Source organism: Apium graveolens, chromosome 3, assembly GCF_009905375.1.
Source record: "Apium graveolens cultivar Ventura chromosome 3, ASM990537v1, whole genome shotgun sequence".
In the NCBI taxonomy this organism is placed as follows: Eukaryota; Viridiplantae; Streptophyta; class Magnoliopsida; order Apiales; family Apiaceae; genus Apium; species Apium graveolens.
In genome coordinates, this window is record NC_133649.1 from 236,339,913 (window position 1) to 236,355,982 (window position 16,070).

Here is a 16,070-nt window from a genome sequence, read left to right on the forward strand (position 1 = left end):
AGTTGATCAATACTTACAAGTTATATAAATATTTGGATAATTTAACTTATAAGTCAAATTTTTTTTTTTAAATGAACTAAAATAAATAATTTTTAAATATAATTATCTTAATTCTTATATTTTAAAACAAAAAATTGAAAAAAAAACAAAAAATAAAAAACAAGTTGAGAAAAAATATATCGTTACTAACATTCAACTTATCAGTTTATAAGTTATAAGTTGTAAATTCATCTTATAAGTTGGGCCGACAAACACTCGTAAATAAGCTGTTGCGGACTTATAAGCTAATAAGCTAGCTTATAGTATTTGCCAAACAGGCCCATCTACTACTTAATGCACTTAAATGATAGGAGTACTATGCACAACAATCAAAAACCAATCCCAGATTAAGGCCTCTCTTCCTAGTTTTTTAAAGAAAAGTAAATAAGTGATAAAAAAGTAAAATATTTTCATTCTATTTTTGTAGTGAAAGTTTTGGAGGCGAAAGTTTGTTAAATTTATATTCATTACCACTTGATTTCGCTCCTTTTAAAAATTAAGGAGCATAATTATGAATACAAATGAAACTACTTTACCCACTCACCACTTGTTACCCTTCCTAATTAAAACTCGGGAACACAAATGCAAATGAAACTACTTTACTCACTCACCACTTGTTACCCTTCCTAATTAAAACTCGGGAACTCAAATGAAACTACTTTACTCACTCACCACTTGTTACCCTGCCTAATTAAAACTCGGGAACTCGGGAACTCGGGAGCAAGGAGTAAAAGAAACAAAAATTACATCATTTACAACATACAAAAACCAATCCAAACTAAAACACCCATATTTCGCAAAAGTGATAGCATTCTGTCCATCAGTCAACATTGCATTTTATCAGGGCTCAGATTGCAAATATTGTGAAGCAGTCTCTTGCACTGGAACCATACTCCGGTATAAGTATAAAGCAAGCCTTTCAAGTTTCAGGTCCCGGTGAACAAGAGCTGGACAAGTCACATTCAATTTGAGAAACATGTAATCAAGTACAAAAGGAGGAAAAACCAAACCAAACATATACATTAAATTGCATCTTACCTAGTGAAGAAAGATGTACCCGTTAAATGGTGAAGGGAATCACATGTTCAAAAGTTGACATTCAAAAAATTATTAAATCCTATATCACAAGTGAAATGATAAATTAATTAATCACGTTGAACATCAACATATTATAGTACATCTATATACTGTTTATGCATACAAATACAGTGATGGAGAAACAGAGGTGTGCAGATCAATGATATTGCATTTGAACTCTTGCACTTGGAAACAAAGAGGATTTGAGATGACCACAATGTTAATTCTGATGATCAGACAGGATGAAGCACAATAGCTGGGTAACGAGATAAAAATTATTCAGCTCACTCAGATGTTCTTGATTTCTGATTTTGGCTTTTACGAAGCTCTGATCTAGGTTTCGCAACTTCAACAAATATAACTCTGCCATCCAGAAACTGGGGGAAAAAGATAATTAGCATGTTAGCAGTTTACATGTTATATTAGAATTCAATGCCTCATAAAACCAGACATTATATCCTATATATAATTAGAGTAAGGGAGTTTTGGTGGTAAGGTTACATGTCACATAGGTGGATTGCACGTGCTAAGGTATAGGTACTAAGGATGTCCTATTATTCTACTATAATATCTAATAATCTATATAATAAACATTTATAATTAAGAAATTGAACTATAATAATATATTCTTAATTGATATAAAAAATATTAAAAGTATTATATTATATATAATACAAACAATAATTATTTTAATAAAAATAAATATAAGTAACAATTAACAAATCATTTATAATCGGGTTAAATTAGTATCATTTTCTTAAAAAAAAAATTGGAATGAGTAAGTTTGAAATATAATAATAATGATACATTATTACAATTTAAAATTGAAATAAAAATATAATGAAATACATTTAAAGGACCATGAAAATTAAATGTACAGTATTTTTTTTCAAAATCATTAATAGAATAAAAATAAATAAGGTGGGGTTGCACGGGTGAAAGTGTAGGTATAATAATAATAATAATAATAATAATAATAATAATAATAATAATAATAATAATAATAATATTATAAATTAAAATTGAAATAAAAATCCAATAAAATATATTATAACTATATGTATTTCAACTATTGTAATATTCCATTAAAATACTTAATAATCTTTATAAATAGATAATTAATTAAGAAATTAAACTATAATTACACATTTATAACACATAAAAACCAGGAAGAAATATAATAATAATCATAAAACATTATTATAATTTAAAATTGAAAACCAGACTAATAAAATAAATTCAAAAGTACTATCACAAAAAAAAGGTAAAGTTTTTATTTCAAAATGAGTACTAGAACCGAAAAATGATGAAATATTGGCAAGATACAAAATTTTTGAACAAGCTCCACAATATTAAGAAAAGAAAATATATAAATAAAATAAAAATAACTACATAAACATATTATGTGAGCTACAATTATATTTTCTTAAGTGATATAAAATAATATTAAAAGTATTATATTATTTATGTAATTAAAGAAATAATTTGATTTAAAATATTTATGAACTGATAATTTTTATTTTATAAAATTAGAAACAAATTTAAATTATATTTGGTATAACTATTACATGTGATTTGTTTTGTTGTGTAACAAGGAAAATACCGTTTGTCTTTTAAAACATTTAGAGCAGATGTATCTTACAAAATTCAAGGGAAATTACATTTTGTCTTTTAAAAAATTTAGAACACATGAATCATATAAAACATAAAAATTAGGAAGAAATATAATAATAATAATTTTTTTATTAAAATTCAAAATTGAAATACGAATCTAATAAAATATACTCCCTCCGTCCCAAATTATCTGTCTTGTTTGACTTTTTATCGTCAAATTGACTCAATTTTGACCGTAAATAAAAACTCATTATTTAATTATTTTAAAAACCTGAAAATTGCATATTAAAGTATATTAAATGTACTTTCTAGTGATATAATTTTTATACATATTTTCAATTATATACTATATGAAATTTTCAGTCAAAATTGAGTCAATTTGACCGTAAAAAGTCAAACAAGACAGATAAATTGGGACGGAGGGAGTATTTAAAAGTACTGTGACAATTAAGTGTAAAGTATTTTTTTTTTGAAAATCATTATTAGAACCAAAAAATTATAAATATTATTATAAACATCACAAGAGGCAAATCTAAACAACTTTCTAATTTTTGGTCAAACTCCACAAGATTAAGAAAAACATATATAAAAATAAAAAAATAATTACGTAAACATATTATATGATATGATTAAAATATTATATTTACAAATTTATAATATGAAAAAATTCAAATAATAAAATAAATTATAACATATATGTTATAGTTAGGTTATCAATGTCACATATAATGCTACAATAATAATTAAATATATAAGTACAAAAAATACAATTTTTTAAAAAAATACATTATTAATGAAGAACATAAAATTTATCTAGGGAATAAAATTATTTTATTAAAAATTAGATAAATAAATAATAAATATTCAAAAAAATTATATACAAAAAAACTATAATTATCCCGTGCATCGCACGGGTACAAAGCTAGTATATTTAAAAAGGAACAAGGAAGATAAATGGTAAAAAAAAAGTGAAGTTTAGGGGAGAGAATAGGTGAAACTTTTTATGACTTAAAGCACATATTTTGCTATTTAACTATATAGGATGATTCATCAAAGCTTATAATCAGTTAAGAAGCATTTTCCAACTTCAATTCTTACTAAACTGTACAAGAATACTCCGTGACATGGTTCAGTATCGTAAATGTTTATGACATGCCATTCATATCGTACAATACAACAACAGTTGGATGCTTAGCAGTTGGATACTACGCACTGTTAGAAAATGGAAAGTTTGAGGCATGTTTTAGACATGTTCTTAATGTAATTTCTTAAATCTAATTGTTGGAGGTTGTTCCTTGTAATGAACACTTAAACTTTCTTATTTGGATCTAAGTCATTTTCTTAGTGTAATCCATAAAGAAATTGAGTTCAAGATAGTAGCTTGAAAAGGGTTGTGTGGGTTCGTCCCACATTGATTAAGTAAGCTAGGAAGTTTACTTAATGTTTAATTATAATATTTACTGACTTATTATATTATTCTAATATAAATATTGAATCCGAATATCAAGATTTGGAGTAATGCACTGAACTGATTATCCACCGGGGTACAAAGTGTGCATTATCCACCGGGGTACAAAATGCACTGAATTGATTATCCACCAGGGTACAAAATGCACTAAACTGATTATCCGTCGGGGTACAAAGTGTACATTATCCGTCGGGGTACAAAGTGTACATTATCTGTCGGGGTACAAAGTGTGCATTATCCACCGGGGTACAAAGTGTGCATTATCCACCGGGGTACAAAGTGTGCATTATCCGTCGGGATACTAAGTGAGCATTATCCATCGGTGTACAATGTATGGATTACCCATCGGTGTACTAAGCATTATCCACCGGGGATGGGCTGTTTCTGATTCTGAAAGTATTCATTAAATGCATTTAAGTCAGAATATTTATTTAATTAATATAACATATTCAGTTATGTTTTGGGATGTAATATTTATACTAACCAAAACGTTTTGGAATATATACGTTGGAATATATACGTTGGAATATACATACGTAAAACCCTAGCTATCATCTTCCTCTTTTTCTCTCCTCCAAAATTATACAGATTAGCATAGGTTTTGGCGACTGAGGTCTGATAGCTGTTTGTACATCGAGTTGCTGTGAACCGGTGTGCTGTTGCTGTTTTATCCTGGGAGGGTTATTGCAGTCTCTGAACACAGTAAGTGAGGGCAATAAACTCTTCAAGAACAGCCTCTTTCTCTCGAGGGATTGGTGACTCAGCTGTGATTGAAAACTTCATTACGCTAAGCTTTCTTTCTCTACTTATTTTTTTCTAACAGTTGCTGATTATTTTTTTTTTATTTACGACCTTCGTGTTTTGTTTTCGTTATTGGTGCTATTACCTTGTTCTTATTATTGGTTATATAACTGCCTCATTGTGTTAGTATAGTAGTTATTGACTATTGTTGTTTTCCCAACAATCTTGAAGAGTTTAGTTTGTTATATAGCTATTTAACGAGATGGTTAACGAAACTGATACTCCTGTTGGTGAGACTCCTGTTGTTGTTGGTTCTGGTTCTGGAGTTACTGCGTCCACCATAGATTGGACCACGTACAGATTTCCACAACCTATTGATTTATCGGGCATGCCTGATAAATTCAGTGGGGGGCTTCTTTTTCTCGCTGGCAGAAAAAGATGAAGCTCTGGTTAACTGTTAAGGGTCTATGGCCGGTGGTACAGTATGATCCTCCTGTTGTGGATCAAGAAAAGCCTGAAACTATGACTGTTTATGCGCTATGGGCTGAGAAGGATGGGGTGGCTAGGGCTGCCATTCTGGCTGCTTTAGCGAACACTCTGTTTGATGTTTATTCATCGGATGCTTATAGTGCTAAGCAGTTGTGGGAGAAGCTGGACCAAACCCATAATACTGATTCTCAAGGTCTTGAGAAGTATTCTGTGGCGAGGTTTCTTGATTACAAGCTGGTTGATACCAAATCCATGACTGAGCAAGTACATGAGTTTGAGATGTTGGTGCATGCTTTGGGTGAGTCTGGAATGGACTTACCTGAGAAGTTAAAGGTGATGGCTGTGATTGAAAAGCTCCCTAAATCTTGGGAGGAGTTTGCTCTCTCCCTGAAAAGATAGAAAAGAGAGATCACATGGACAAACCTTATGTTGGACATCTCTGTGCAGGAACAGCACAAGTCCAAACAAGGACATGTGATGCCTGTTGAACATGGGAGTAGTTCGAAGGTGAACGTAGTGACTGTTGGGCATAAAAGGAAATCTGTCAGTAAGAAGGATAACACTAAACCGAAAAATGACAAGAACAAGGCTAAGAAACCAAAGGCAAACAAACCTTGTTGGTCTTGTGGACAGGCTGATCATTGGAGTAAAGACTGTCCTGTGAAGAAAGCAAAGAAAGCTGGAGTGGTAGCTCAAGCAAACACTGTGCTTGGACTTGCAACCACTAGTGGGCATGTGGCTAACATGGTTGTTGGTGAGGTTGTTGCCTCTGACGCCAACGATGGGTATGTTAACTACAACCCTGAACTATTTTCCACTTATCTGTCTAATGAATGGTTGATTGATACTGGAGCTAATGTGCATATTTGTGCTGATATTACTCTCTTTGTATCTTATCAACAGACTCATGGAGTGACAGTGACGATGGGGAATGCTAGTGCTGCTCAAGTGCTTGGAATAGGAAACGTGGACTTGAAGTTTGCTTCTGGGCGGATTCTATCTCTCACTAAAGTGCATCATGTTCCCTCTATTCGTAGAAACATTATTAGTGGAAGCAGTTTAGTTAAAAATGGCTTTGAACTTTCTCTCAAATGTAATAAAGTAGTTATTACACATACTGGTACTTTTTATGGCAAGGGTTACTTGTCTGACAGTTTTTTAATATTAATAAATGTGGAGCCTGTTTTGGGCAGTTTTATTAATGATAGTGTTGCACATTCTGTTAATTGTGTAGAATCATCTGATTTGTGGCACTTACGACTTGGTCATTTAAATTTTGGTGCTCTAAAGAATATGATGAATTTAGAGTTGATTCCAAAGCATGCCATAGATAAGAAAACTAAATGTCAAGTATGTGTGATAGCTAAATTAACAAGGAAACCATTTCATAATGTTGTTAGGGATTCTGACTTGTTAGATTTAGTACACACAGACATATGTGAATTTGGTGGTGTGTTGACTAAGGATCATTGTAGATATTTCATTACCTTTATAGATGATTGTAGTAGATATTGTTATGTTTATTTGCTTAAACATAAAGATGAAGCACTAGATAAATTAATTATGTTTAAAAATGAAGCTGAAACACAAACTGGCAAAGTACTTAAAAGGTTGAGGTCGGATAGAGGTGGTGAGTATACGAATACCTCATTTAATGAATTTTGCGCAAGCAATGGTATAGTTCATGAGGTGACTCCTCCATACACACCTGAGTCTAATGGGGTGGCAGAGCGAAAGAACAGAACTTTTAAAGATATGATTAACAGTATGCTGATTAATTCGGGGTTGCCTAAGTACATGTGGGGAGAGGCTCTGAATACGGCTTGCCATATTCTGAACAGAGTCCCTCTGAAACACATGGATAAGACTCCTTATGAATTATGGAGAAAGCGTAAAACTAGTTTGAGTTATCTTCATGTGTGGGGGTGCCTTGCCAAGGTGCTTGTCCCTGAACACAAGAGAAATAAACTAGGACCGAAAACTGTTGATTGTGTCTTTATGGGCTATCTTGAAACCACAATTGTTATGAGATTTTTGGTTTTAAAATCTGACATAGATGGTATTGTGGCGAATACGATAGTTGAGTTTCGTGATGCAACATTTTTTGAGGATGTGTTCCCTATGAAGACTGGTATACCACAAGGTACTTTTGATGATGATCCCACTCGCACATCGAGTTCCATTCCCGATCATGTGGAAAGGATGACGAATGTGGGGGCGGATCCTGTTAGTAGCTCTACTCCTAACGAAGCAGAGGAACCTAGAAGGAGTAAGCGTGCAATGCTAGTCAAGGACTTTGGAAGTGATTACATCACTTGCAATGTTGAGGACGAACCTTTAACTTTCCGTCAGGCCATGGATTCTTCGGAGTCAAGGCACTGGAAAGGCGCTGTGAAGAGTGAGATGGACTCCATTGTTTCTAACGGAACATGGGAGTTAGTCGATCTCCCTCCCGGGTGTTCTACTATAGGATGTAAGTGGATTTTCAAGAGGAAGTTAAACCCTGATGGTTCAATAGATAAGTACAAGGCTAGGCTAGTTGCTAAGGGCTTTAGGCAAAGAGAAGGAATTGACTATTTTGATACATACTCTCCTGTTGCTAGAATGACAACAATCAGATTGTTTATTGAATTGGCTTCCGTACATGGTCTTATCATCCATCAGATGGATGTAAAGACAGCTTTTCTTCATGGTGACCTTGAAGAAGAGATTTATATGGAACAGCATGAGGGATTTGTTGCTTCTGGTAACGAGAGGAAAGTATGTAAGTTAGTCAAATCTATTTATGGCCTAAAACAAGCTCCTATAGACTGGCACAAGAAGTTTGATGAAACTGTTTTAAGCTTTGAGTTTTTAGTTAATGAAAGTGACAAGTGCGTCTACTATAAGGTTAGAGGAAATGAATGTGTGATTGTGTGCCTATATGTGGATGATATTTTGTTGTTTGGAACCAATATTGAGATTATTAGGGAGACAAAGAGTTTCTTAAAAAGGCATTTTGAGATGAAGGATATGGGTGAAGCTAGTGTGATTCTTGGGATCAAGTTGACTCGGTCAACCGATGGAATAACCTAGTCACAGTCTCATTATATAGAGAAATCTATACTTGAGAAGTATGGTTATTCAAATTGTAGAATCGCTAGTACTCCATTAATGCTAAAGTTGGCCTTATCAAGAATAGTTCAGGTATTCCTGTGTCTCAGTTAAGGTATTCTCAGAGTATTGGGAGTTTGCAATATCTTGCTAATGTGACTAGACCAGATATTTCTTATTCTGTGTCTAAGTTAGCTAGATATACAAGTTGTCCGAACAAGACTCATTGGGAGGCACTAGATAGAGTTCTTAGTTATCTCAAGGGAACAATTTCTCTTGGCTTGCATTACCGAAGATTTCCGGGGGTACTCGAGGGGTACAGTGATGCAAGTTGGATAGCTAAAAAATCTGGTTCCAATGGAATAACTGAATATGTGTTTACCCTTACGGGTGGAGCAGTGTCCTGGAAGTCTTCTAGACAGACTTTGATCACTCGATCTACTTTTGAGGCTGAGTTGTGTACACTTGATGCCACGGGGACGGAGGCTGAATGGTTACATGGACTCATGAGTATGTTACCTGTAGTAAGCAAGCCGCTTCCTGCCATTTCTGTTCATTGTGATAGCCGTACAACTATCGACAAAGGCAGAAGTGTTAAGTATAATGCTAAAACAAAGAGACACATCCAAGTTAGGCTTAAGTCTATAAGGGGTCTTGTGTCTGATAGGATTATTGCTATAGAGTTGATAGGAACTCAGGATAATATAGCTGATCCTTTGACTAAGGGGCTTGCGCATTCTGTGGTCCTTAAGTCGAGGTTGGGGATGGGACTGATAACCCATCATGGTTCATCTACAGCGGGAACCCAATACACCTGAGAGGAGATCCCTCGAAGTGTATTCAATGTGGTAATAACAAGTTGTAAGGATGAATCGGTAGTACCTTTACTTTATATAAACTGATACTTATGTATCTGAGTCTATCCCCTATAAACCTCAAAAGGTGCTGAAACTGCAAATATAGCAAGAGTTTTATTACTCTGAATGGGGTTAAGTCGTAAGACAAGATGTAAACAGTACATCTTTGGAGATGCCCAGCTAAGCGAATGTTATTGTGAGGTCGCAATTAGAGGAAAGGGTTATTCCTCGAAGCATTCGATGAACAGGATCGAGACACGACCATAATGTCTCAGAGCCATAGATCTGACCATAGCCTTTGACTTGTCGTCGTCTATGGAGTGTGGTTACACTTCACGTATAAAGATTCAAGGTGAAATATTCCATCTATATCCGGTAGCCATCGAGTAGAGGACTTAGGAGGGTTCAAACCCGGGAGGGTACCGACTCTGAAAAGCAAGTCATGATAAAATCTGATATGCATCTCTGTATGGATTTGTGGGGGATTGTTAGAAAATGGAAAGTTTGAGGCATGTTTTAGACATGTTCTTAATGTAATTTCCTAAATCTAATTGTTGGAGGTTGTTCCTTGTAATGAGGACTTAAACTTTCTTGTTTGGATCTAAGTCATTTTCTTAGTGTAATCCATAAAGAAATTGAGTTGAATATAGTAGCTTGAAAAGGGTTGTGTGGGTTTGTCCCACATTGATTAAGTAAGCTAGGAAGTTTACTTAATGTTTAATTATAATATTTACTGACTTATTATATTATTTTAATATGAATATTGAATCTGAATATTAGGATTTGGAGTAATGCACTGAACTGATTATCCATCGGGGTACAAAGTGTGCATTATCCACCGGGATACAAAATGCACTGAATTGATTATCCAGCGGGGTACAAAATGCACTGAACTGATTATCCGTCGGGGTACAAAGTGTACATTATCTGTCGGGTACAAAGTGTGCATTATCCACCGGGGTACAAAGTGTGCATTATCCACCGGGGTACAAAGTGTACATTATCCGTCGGGATACTAAGTGAGCATTATCCATCGGTGTACAATGTATGGATTATCCATCGGTGTACTAAGCATTATCCACCGGGGATGGGCTGTTTCTGATTCTGAAAGTATTCATTAAATGCATTTAAGTCAGAATATTTATTTAATTAATATAACATATTCAGTTATGTTTTGGGATGTAATATTTATACTGAACAAAACGTTTTGGAATATATACGTTGGAATATACATACATAAAACCCTAGCTATCATCTTCCTCTTTTTCTCTCCTCCAAAATTATACAGATTAGCATAGGTTTTGGCGACTGAGGTCTGATCGCTGTTTGTACATCGAGTTGCTGTGAACCGGTGTGTTGTTGTTTTATCCTGGGAGGGTTATTGCAGTCTCTGAACACAGTAAGTGAGGGCAATAAACTCTTCAAGAACAGCCTCTTCCTCTCGAGGGATTGGTGACTCAGTTGTGATTGAAAGCTTCATTACGCTAAGCTTTCTTTCTCTACTTATTTTTCTTTTACAGTTGCTGATTATTTTTTTTTATTTACGACCTTCGTGTTTTGTTTTCGTTATTGGTGCTATTGCCTTGTTCTTGTTATTGGTTATATAACTGTCTCATTGTGTTAGTATAGTAGTTATTGACTATTGTTGTTTTCCCAACACGCACTACAATATACATATGTGTGCGCGCATTGATGCATTGTGGCCAACAGAAGGATAACTAATGAAGAGACTAGCATTTGAACTATATACCACAAGAATCCACAGGGTCTGAAACCTCTCATGAGTTATCCAACAGTAAAAACACATATCAACAAACAAAAGCATTCATGAGTTCTGCTAAATCATAGCCACTGTATATTTGATACTTATTTCTCATTACTCCCTAACATAGTATGGTAGCATACCTTCCCATGCATCCCCTCAATGGCCTTCTTAGATTCCTCCTTTGTTGTGTAACACAGAAAAGCGAAGCCTCTTGGCCTATTTGCTATTTTGTCCATCACCAAATTCACTACAAATACAGATATAACACATGTCAACAAGAATTAATAGCAAGGCAACTTAAAATGTGTTAATTCACAAACACGGACATTGTCAGTATTCCAATCCAAACCTTCTGTAAGGTTCCCAAATTTTTCGAAAGCATTCCTAAGACCCTCTTGAGTAGTACGGAATGAAAGTCCTGCGAGGAAAAAATCAAGAACTTCACTTCAGTGTTTAGTTGGGTTATTTGTCATTGCTTCAACTGTGGAAGTAAAAGACAAATTTAACTATTGGTAACACAACAGGAACATCATAAAATTTCATGTGAACCGCAAATTAAAAAAATAGAAAAACACTATTAACGCTTATCTCTCTGGAGCGAAATGAAATATCAGGAATAATATATGGAATGAATTTTGTAATGTTTAGGGGCAATGTTTCAAAACTTAAAGTCGCTCCTCCATTTCCAATCTAATTTACACAAATTCAATACAGAAACTCCTTGTACCAATTTAAAATTATATGTTTGTTTCTACCTCCCTTTTCATTTCTTTTAGATGTTTGATTCTACCTCCTACCCATATATTTCACAAGTTTGATCATAGCAAAATTGAACCCTCATTTTTTCAGTCATCTCATTTCCTTCCACATTAACGATTCTTCACAATTTTCCATTCCATTCCCTCTCCATACCGTTCCTTCCGACCAAATGAAGCTTTATGATTTTCTATATCCACAATCGAAAATTTAATAACAGAACTCAATCCTACTGATAATAGGACGAATTCTTCATTCTATAATTCTATCTTGTAAACATATCTCACATATTCAATAGTCAAATTTTTGCACTTCCTCGTTTTTTCACTCTTTTGAATTATTTACTCAACATCTTATTCTACCCAACCAATTAAACCTAACGTGAAATTAACTTCCAAATTATCCAGTAAATTCAAATTCTAAAAGAGCATAAAGTATACATTTACGAATTTGAAGCACTATCAATAAAAAGCTGAAATGTGAAATTAACTTCCATATTATCCAGTACGAGAGAGAGAGGGGGAGAGAGAGAGAGGGAGAGGGAGAGGGAGAGAAGGGGGGGGGGGGAGAGAGAGAGAGAGAGAGAGAGAGAGGATGACCGCTGACATAAAGCCTAGTGGAGGAGGAGGTGGAAGTAGAAGTATGAGGTGAAAAGGAAGAATCCAAACACGCCACTAATTGAAAACCTAATCTGGAAGAGGATAATAGAGATTTAAGTTTATTAGAAGAAGATGATGATGATAATAATTTTAATTGAAATTTGGGGGTGCATGATGATGATGATAATAGTGCAGGGACAAAGCTGCTGGGTAGTGGAAAAACGAGTGCTGTTGCCAACGCCATTTTATGAGCCTGCGTGGTGGTTTGCGTAATTGTTGTGTCTTATCTGCAATGCTAGAATTGGAAACAGAAATCAATATTATGGTTTGACTAATTTGATGGTGTTTCACTGTTTGGAACTTTCATCTCGTTATCGTTGTCAATAGTTTAAAGGAGTATATTTATTTGAGATTCTGGAGGAATTTTATTGATTTTCAAAATTAATAGATATTCAATAAAGATTTTAAATAATCTTTTAAAATCTGGAGGTATTTAAATATGATTTTAAATAATTCTTTTAAATCTATGGGTATTCATTTAAGATTTAAAAAAATCTTATAAAATCTGTAGGTATTCAATACAGATTCTAAGAAATCAAACAAAATCTCCATGTATTCAAATTTTAACAGATTTGCAAGAGTCATGGATTTTGAAGTATTTTTTCATATTTTATATACAAATTCATGAACCTCAAATCTCTTACTTGGAGTAAAGATTTTGATGGATTTACAAATCATAACATTTTTTTACTAGAAAATCAAAACATAAAAGTGAAAAAGATATTACTTGCAAATATTTACCTACATCTTTTTTCATTAGTTGTTCATGCTTGCCTGGTGCTCCTAGGGTTATTTTCTTCTCTCTAGGTTTGTTTTCTTTTCGTCCTCGATATGGTTGCATCTTTTTTGTTCTTGTATGTCATATATATTTTGTTCTCCGTATAGTAATATCTGTATAGTTATATCTCTGTATAGTTGCTGTGAACATATGTATATTGGTAAGTTTTTTTGTTACATATCATATAGTATATTGTCAGTTGTCAATTTTTATGCATCGTTATGTGATATATGTGTTCTAAAAATTTAAAACATTTTAGTTCTATTATGGCTGATTCGCAAAGTGCCAAAAAGAGAGCTGGTTGTGATCAGTGGACGGTAGACGAGAGTAATGCGTTATTAGAACTTATGGTTGATGCAGCGAGTCGAGGATGGCGTGATAATAGTGGTATCTTTACTAAACAAATAGTAATCATTCGAATTCTTCCTCAGCTTAATAAAAGATTTAAGTGTAATAAGACGTATAACAATTATCAAAGTCGACTAAAATGGTTCAAAAATCGGTATCTCTCTTATTCAACTCTTATGAGTTTTAGATCTGGATTTGGATATGATCCTATTTCTAAGAGATTCACTGCTCCAAATGAAGTCTGGGAAGAGTACATAAAGGTAAATTCAAATCTTTATGCTATTATTCATGTGAACGGTTAAATATTTTATTTGTTAGAAACTGTTATGCTAACAATATTTTTTGTGTCAGGCTCATGTTGAGTATACAACAACGAAAGCAAAACCTAAAGCGAATAAACAAGAACAAGAAAATAAACGACAATCACACAAGATAAAGATTTACGTGGTTCAGAAATTCCTACTCCACAAGCCGCACTAATTTTGTATTGATCTCTCACAATTTGTTGTGTTATGATTTTACAATTACATGAGTATTTATAAGAGAAGAAACTAGGCCTAAATCAAAATTACAGTCCAAATCTGAAAAATAGACTAATCCATAAACTAATTTGAATCTGAATAGTCTATTTTCATGGGCTTAATTAATAGACTCCACAAAACCCAACAATCTCCCACTTGGAGTCTGGCCAATCTTCACTTCACTCTTGTAAGTCTAGTAAAATCAATTCTTCAATCAATACCTCTAACTAGTGCAGCGCCTTCTCATCAATCAATTCTGAAGGCCAGTTGAAGCTACGCAAAGCTTCAACTTTTCATTCGTAACCACCTTAGTCAACATATCTGCAGGATTCTTTGAACCAAGGATTTTCTTCAAGGACAAAATACCATTGCTTATCAACTCTCTTGTAAAGTGATATCTCAGCTGAATATGCTTCGTCCTAGCATGAAACACGAGATTCTTCGCAAGATGAATAGCACTCTGATTGTCGCTATACAAAGCACTGTCTGCCTGTTTCTTTCCCAACTCCTCAAGAAAATTCTTCAACCAAATCATCTCCTTGCTAGCTTCAGAGATAGCCATATATTTTGCTTCTGTGGTTGAAAGAGCAACACTCTTTTGAAGTCGAGACATCCAACTAACCGCGGTGCCACCCAAAGTGAAAATATAACCCGTTGTACTTTTTCTTGTGTCCAAACATCCACCCAAATCTGCATCAGAGAACCCTTCCAAGATAACATCTTTCTTACTGAAACATAGTGCAACCTTGGATGTGTCTTTCAAGTAGCGTAACAACCACTTGACTGCTTCCCAATGCTCTCTTCCTGGATTAGACATAAATCTGCTAACAACTCCCACTGCATGAGCAATGTCTGGCCTTGTACACACCATAGCATACATTAAACTGCCAACTGCAGATGCATAAGGAACTTTAGCCATATCTTTCTTGCCTTCATCCATTTTAGGTGATTGCTTCTTTGTGAGATTAAAGTGACTCGCCAACGGTGTACTACTGGTCTTTGCATCCTGGACACTGAATTTCTGTAACAATTTCTCAACATACTTCTCTTGAGATAATTTTAAAGTACCTTCAGTTCTATCCCTTATGATGCTCATACCAAGTATTTGTTTTGCTGCACCCATATCCTTCATCTCAAACTCCTCAGACATGGCTGATTTCCACTGAACTGAATCATTCACTTGTACCGCCTCTGAATAACACTAAGGCTCCCCGTCCTCGGTCAATAACATATAATATGCTGAAGGAGAATATCTTTGTGGTGGCCTCACAATTCTGCTAGATTTTCTTACCTCAGTCCGTGGAGTTACTGAAACCCTGTCATCAACATACTCCGAACTCCCACTATTTCCTGCAAGATCTGTTTCTGTAATATCTTCAAGCACTGCTTCCTCTTTCTCAAGTTGTTCCTCTGTAAACTCGGAATCGACTACAAGCTTATCCTTATACACTGCATTCTCATTAAAAGTAACATCTCTACTTCTAACGACCTTCTTAGTCAGTTCATCCCAAAAACGGTAACCCATATCATCTGAGCCATAACCAATGAAGATACACTTCTTTGCTTTCAGATCAAGCTTATCCCTGTCGGAATCTTTAACATGCACATAAGAAACACAACCAAAAACTCGCAAGTGTGAAAGATTTACCTCTTTTTCCTGCCACTCTTCTTCAGTAATCTTGAACCCCAAAGGACTTGAAGGTCCTCTATTTATGAGATACGCAGCCGTGCTAACTGCATCAACCCAAAACATCTTTGGCAACCCTGCATGTAATCTCATACTCTTGGCCCTCTCATTCAAGGTTCTATTCATGCGCTCTGCAACACCATTCTGTTGTGGTGTCTCTGGAATAGTTTTAATCATT

The 16,070-nt window shown here is 34.4% G+C and overlaps 2 protein-coding genes across 5 annotated transcripts; one reads left to right on the plus strand and one right to left on the minus strand.

The window, feature by feature from the left end:
* Positions 1–767: 767 nt before the first annotated feature.
* Positions 768–12,861, minus strand: LOC141713193 (organelle RRM domain-containing protein 2, mitochondrial-like). Of its 4 annotated transcripts, none has more exons than XM_074516487.1 (6): positions 12,499–12,861; positions 11,493–11,561; positions 11,284–11,390; positions 1,405–1,493; positions 1,078–1,156; positions 768–986 (listed from the first exon to the last, which is right to left on the minus strand). In XM_074516487.1, the coding sequence occupies exons 1-5, from the start codon at positions 12,740–12,742 to the stop codon at positions 1,150–1,152; spliced, it is 516 nt and encodes a 171-aa protein (XP_074372588.1). In that variant the 5' UTR covers positions 12,743–12,861; the 3' UTR covers positions 768–986; positions 1,078–1,149. The 4 variants fall into 4 exon arrangements, 3 of the variants coding, with proteins under 3 accessions (XP_074372588.1, XP_074372589.1, XP_074372590.1); XM_074516488.1 differs by having other exon boundaries at positions 1,241–1,493; positions 12,499–12,859; XR_012571891.1 differs by having other exon boundaries at positions 1,078–1,493; positions 11,470–11,561.
* Positions 12,862–13,602: 741 nt separating this feature from the next.
* Positions 13,603–13,986, plus strand: LOC141714904 (uncharacterized protein At2g29880-like). Its single transcript, XM_074518399.1, has one exon. It carries the CDS (start codon positions 13,603–13,605, stop codon positions 13,984–13,986), a length of 384 nt encoding a protein of 127 aa, XP_074374500.1.
* The last annotated feature ends 2,084 nt before the right edge of the window (positions 13,987–16,070 follow it).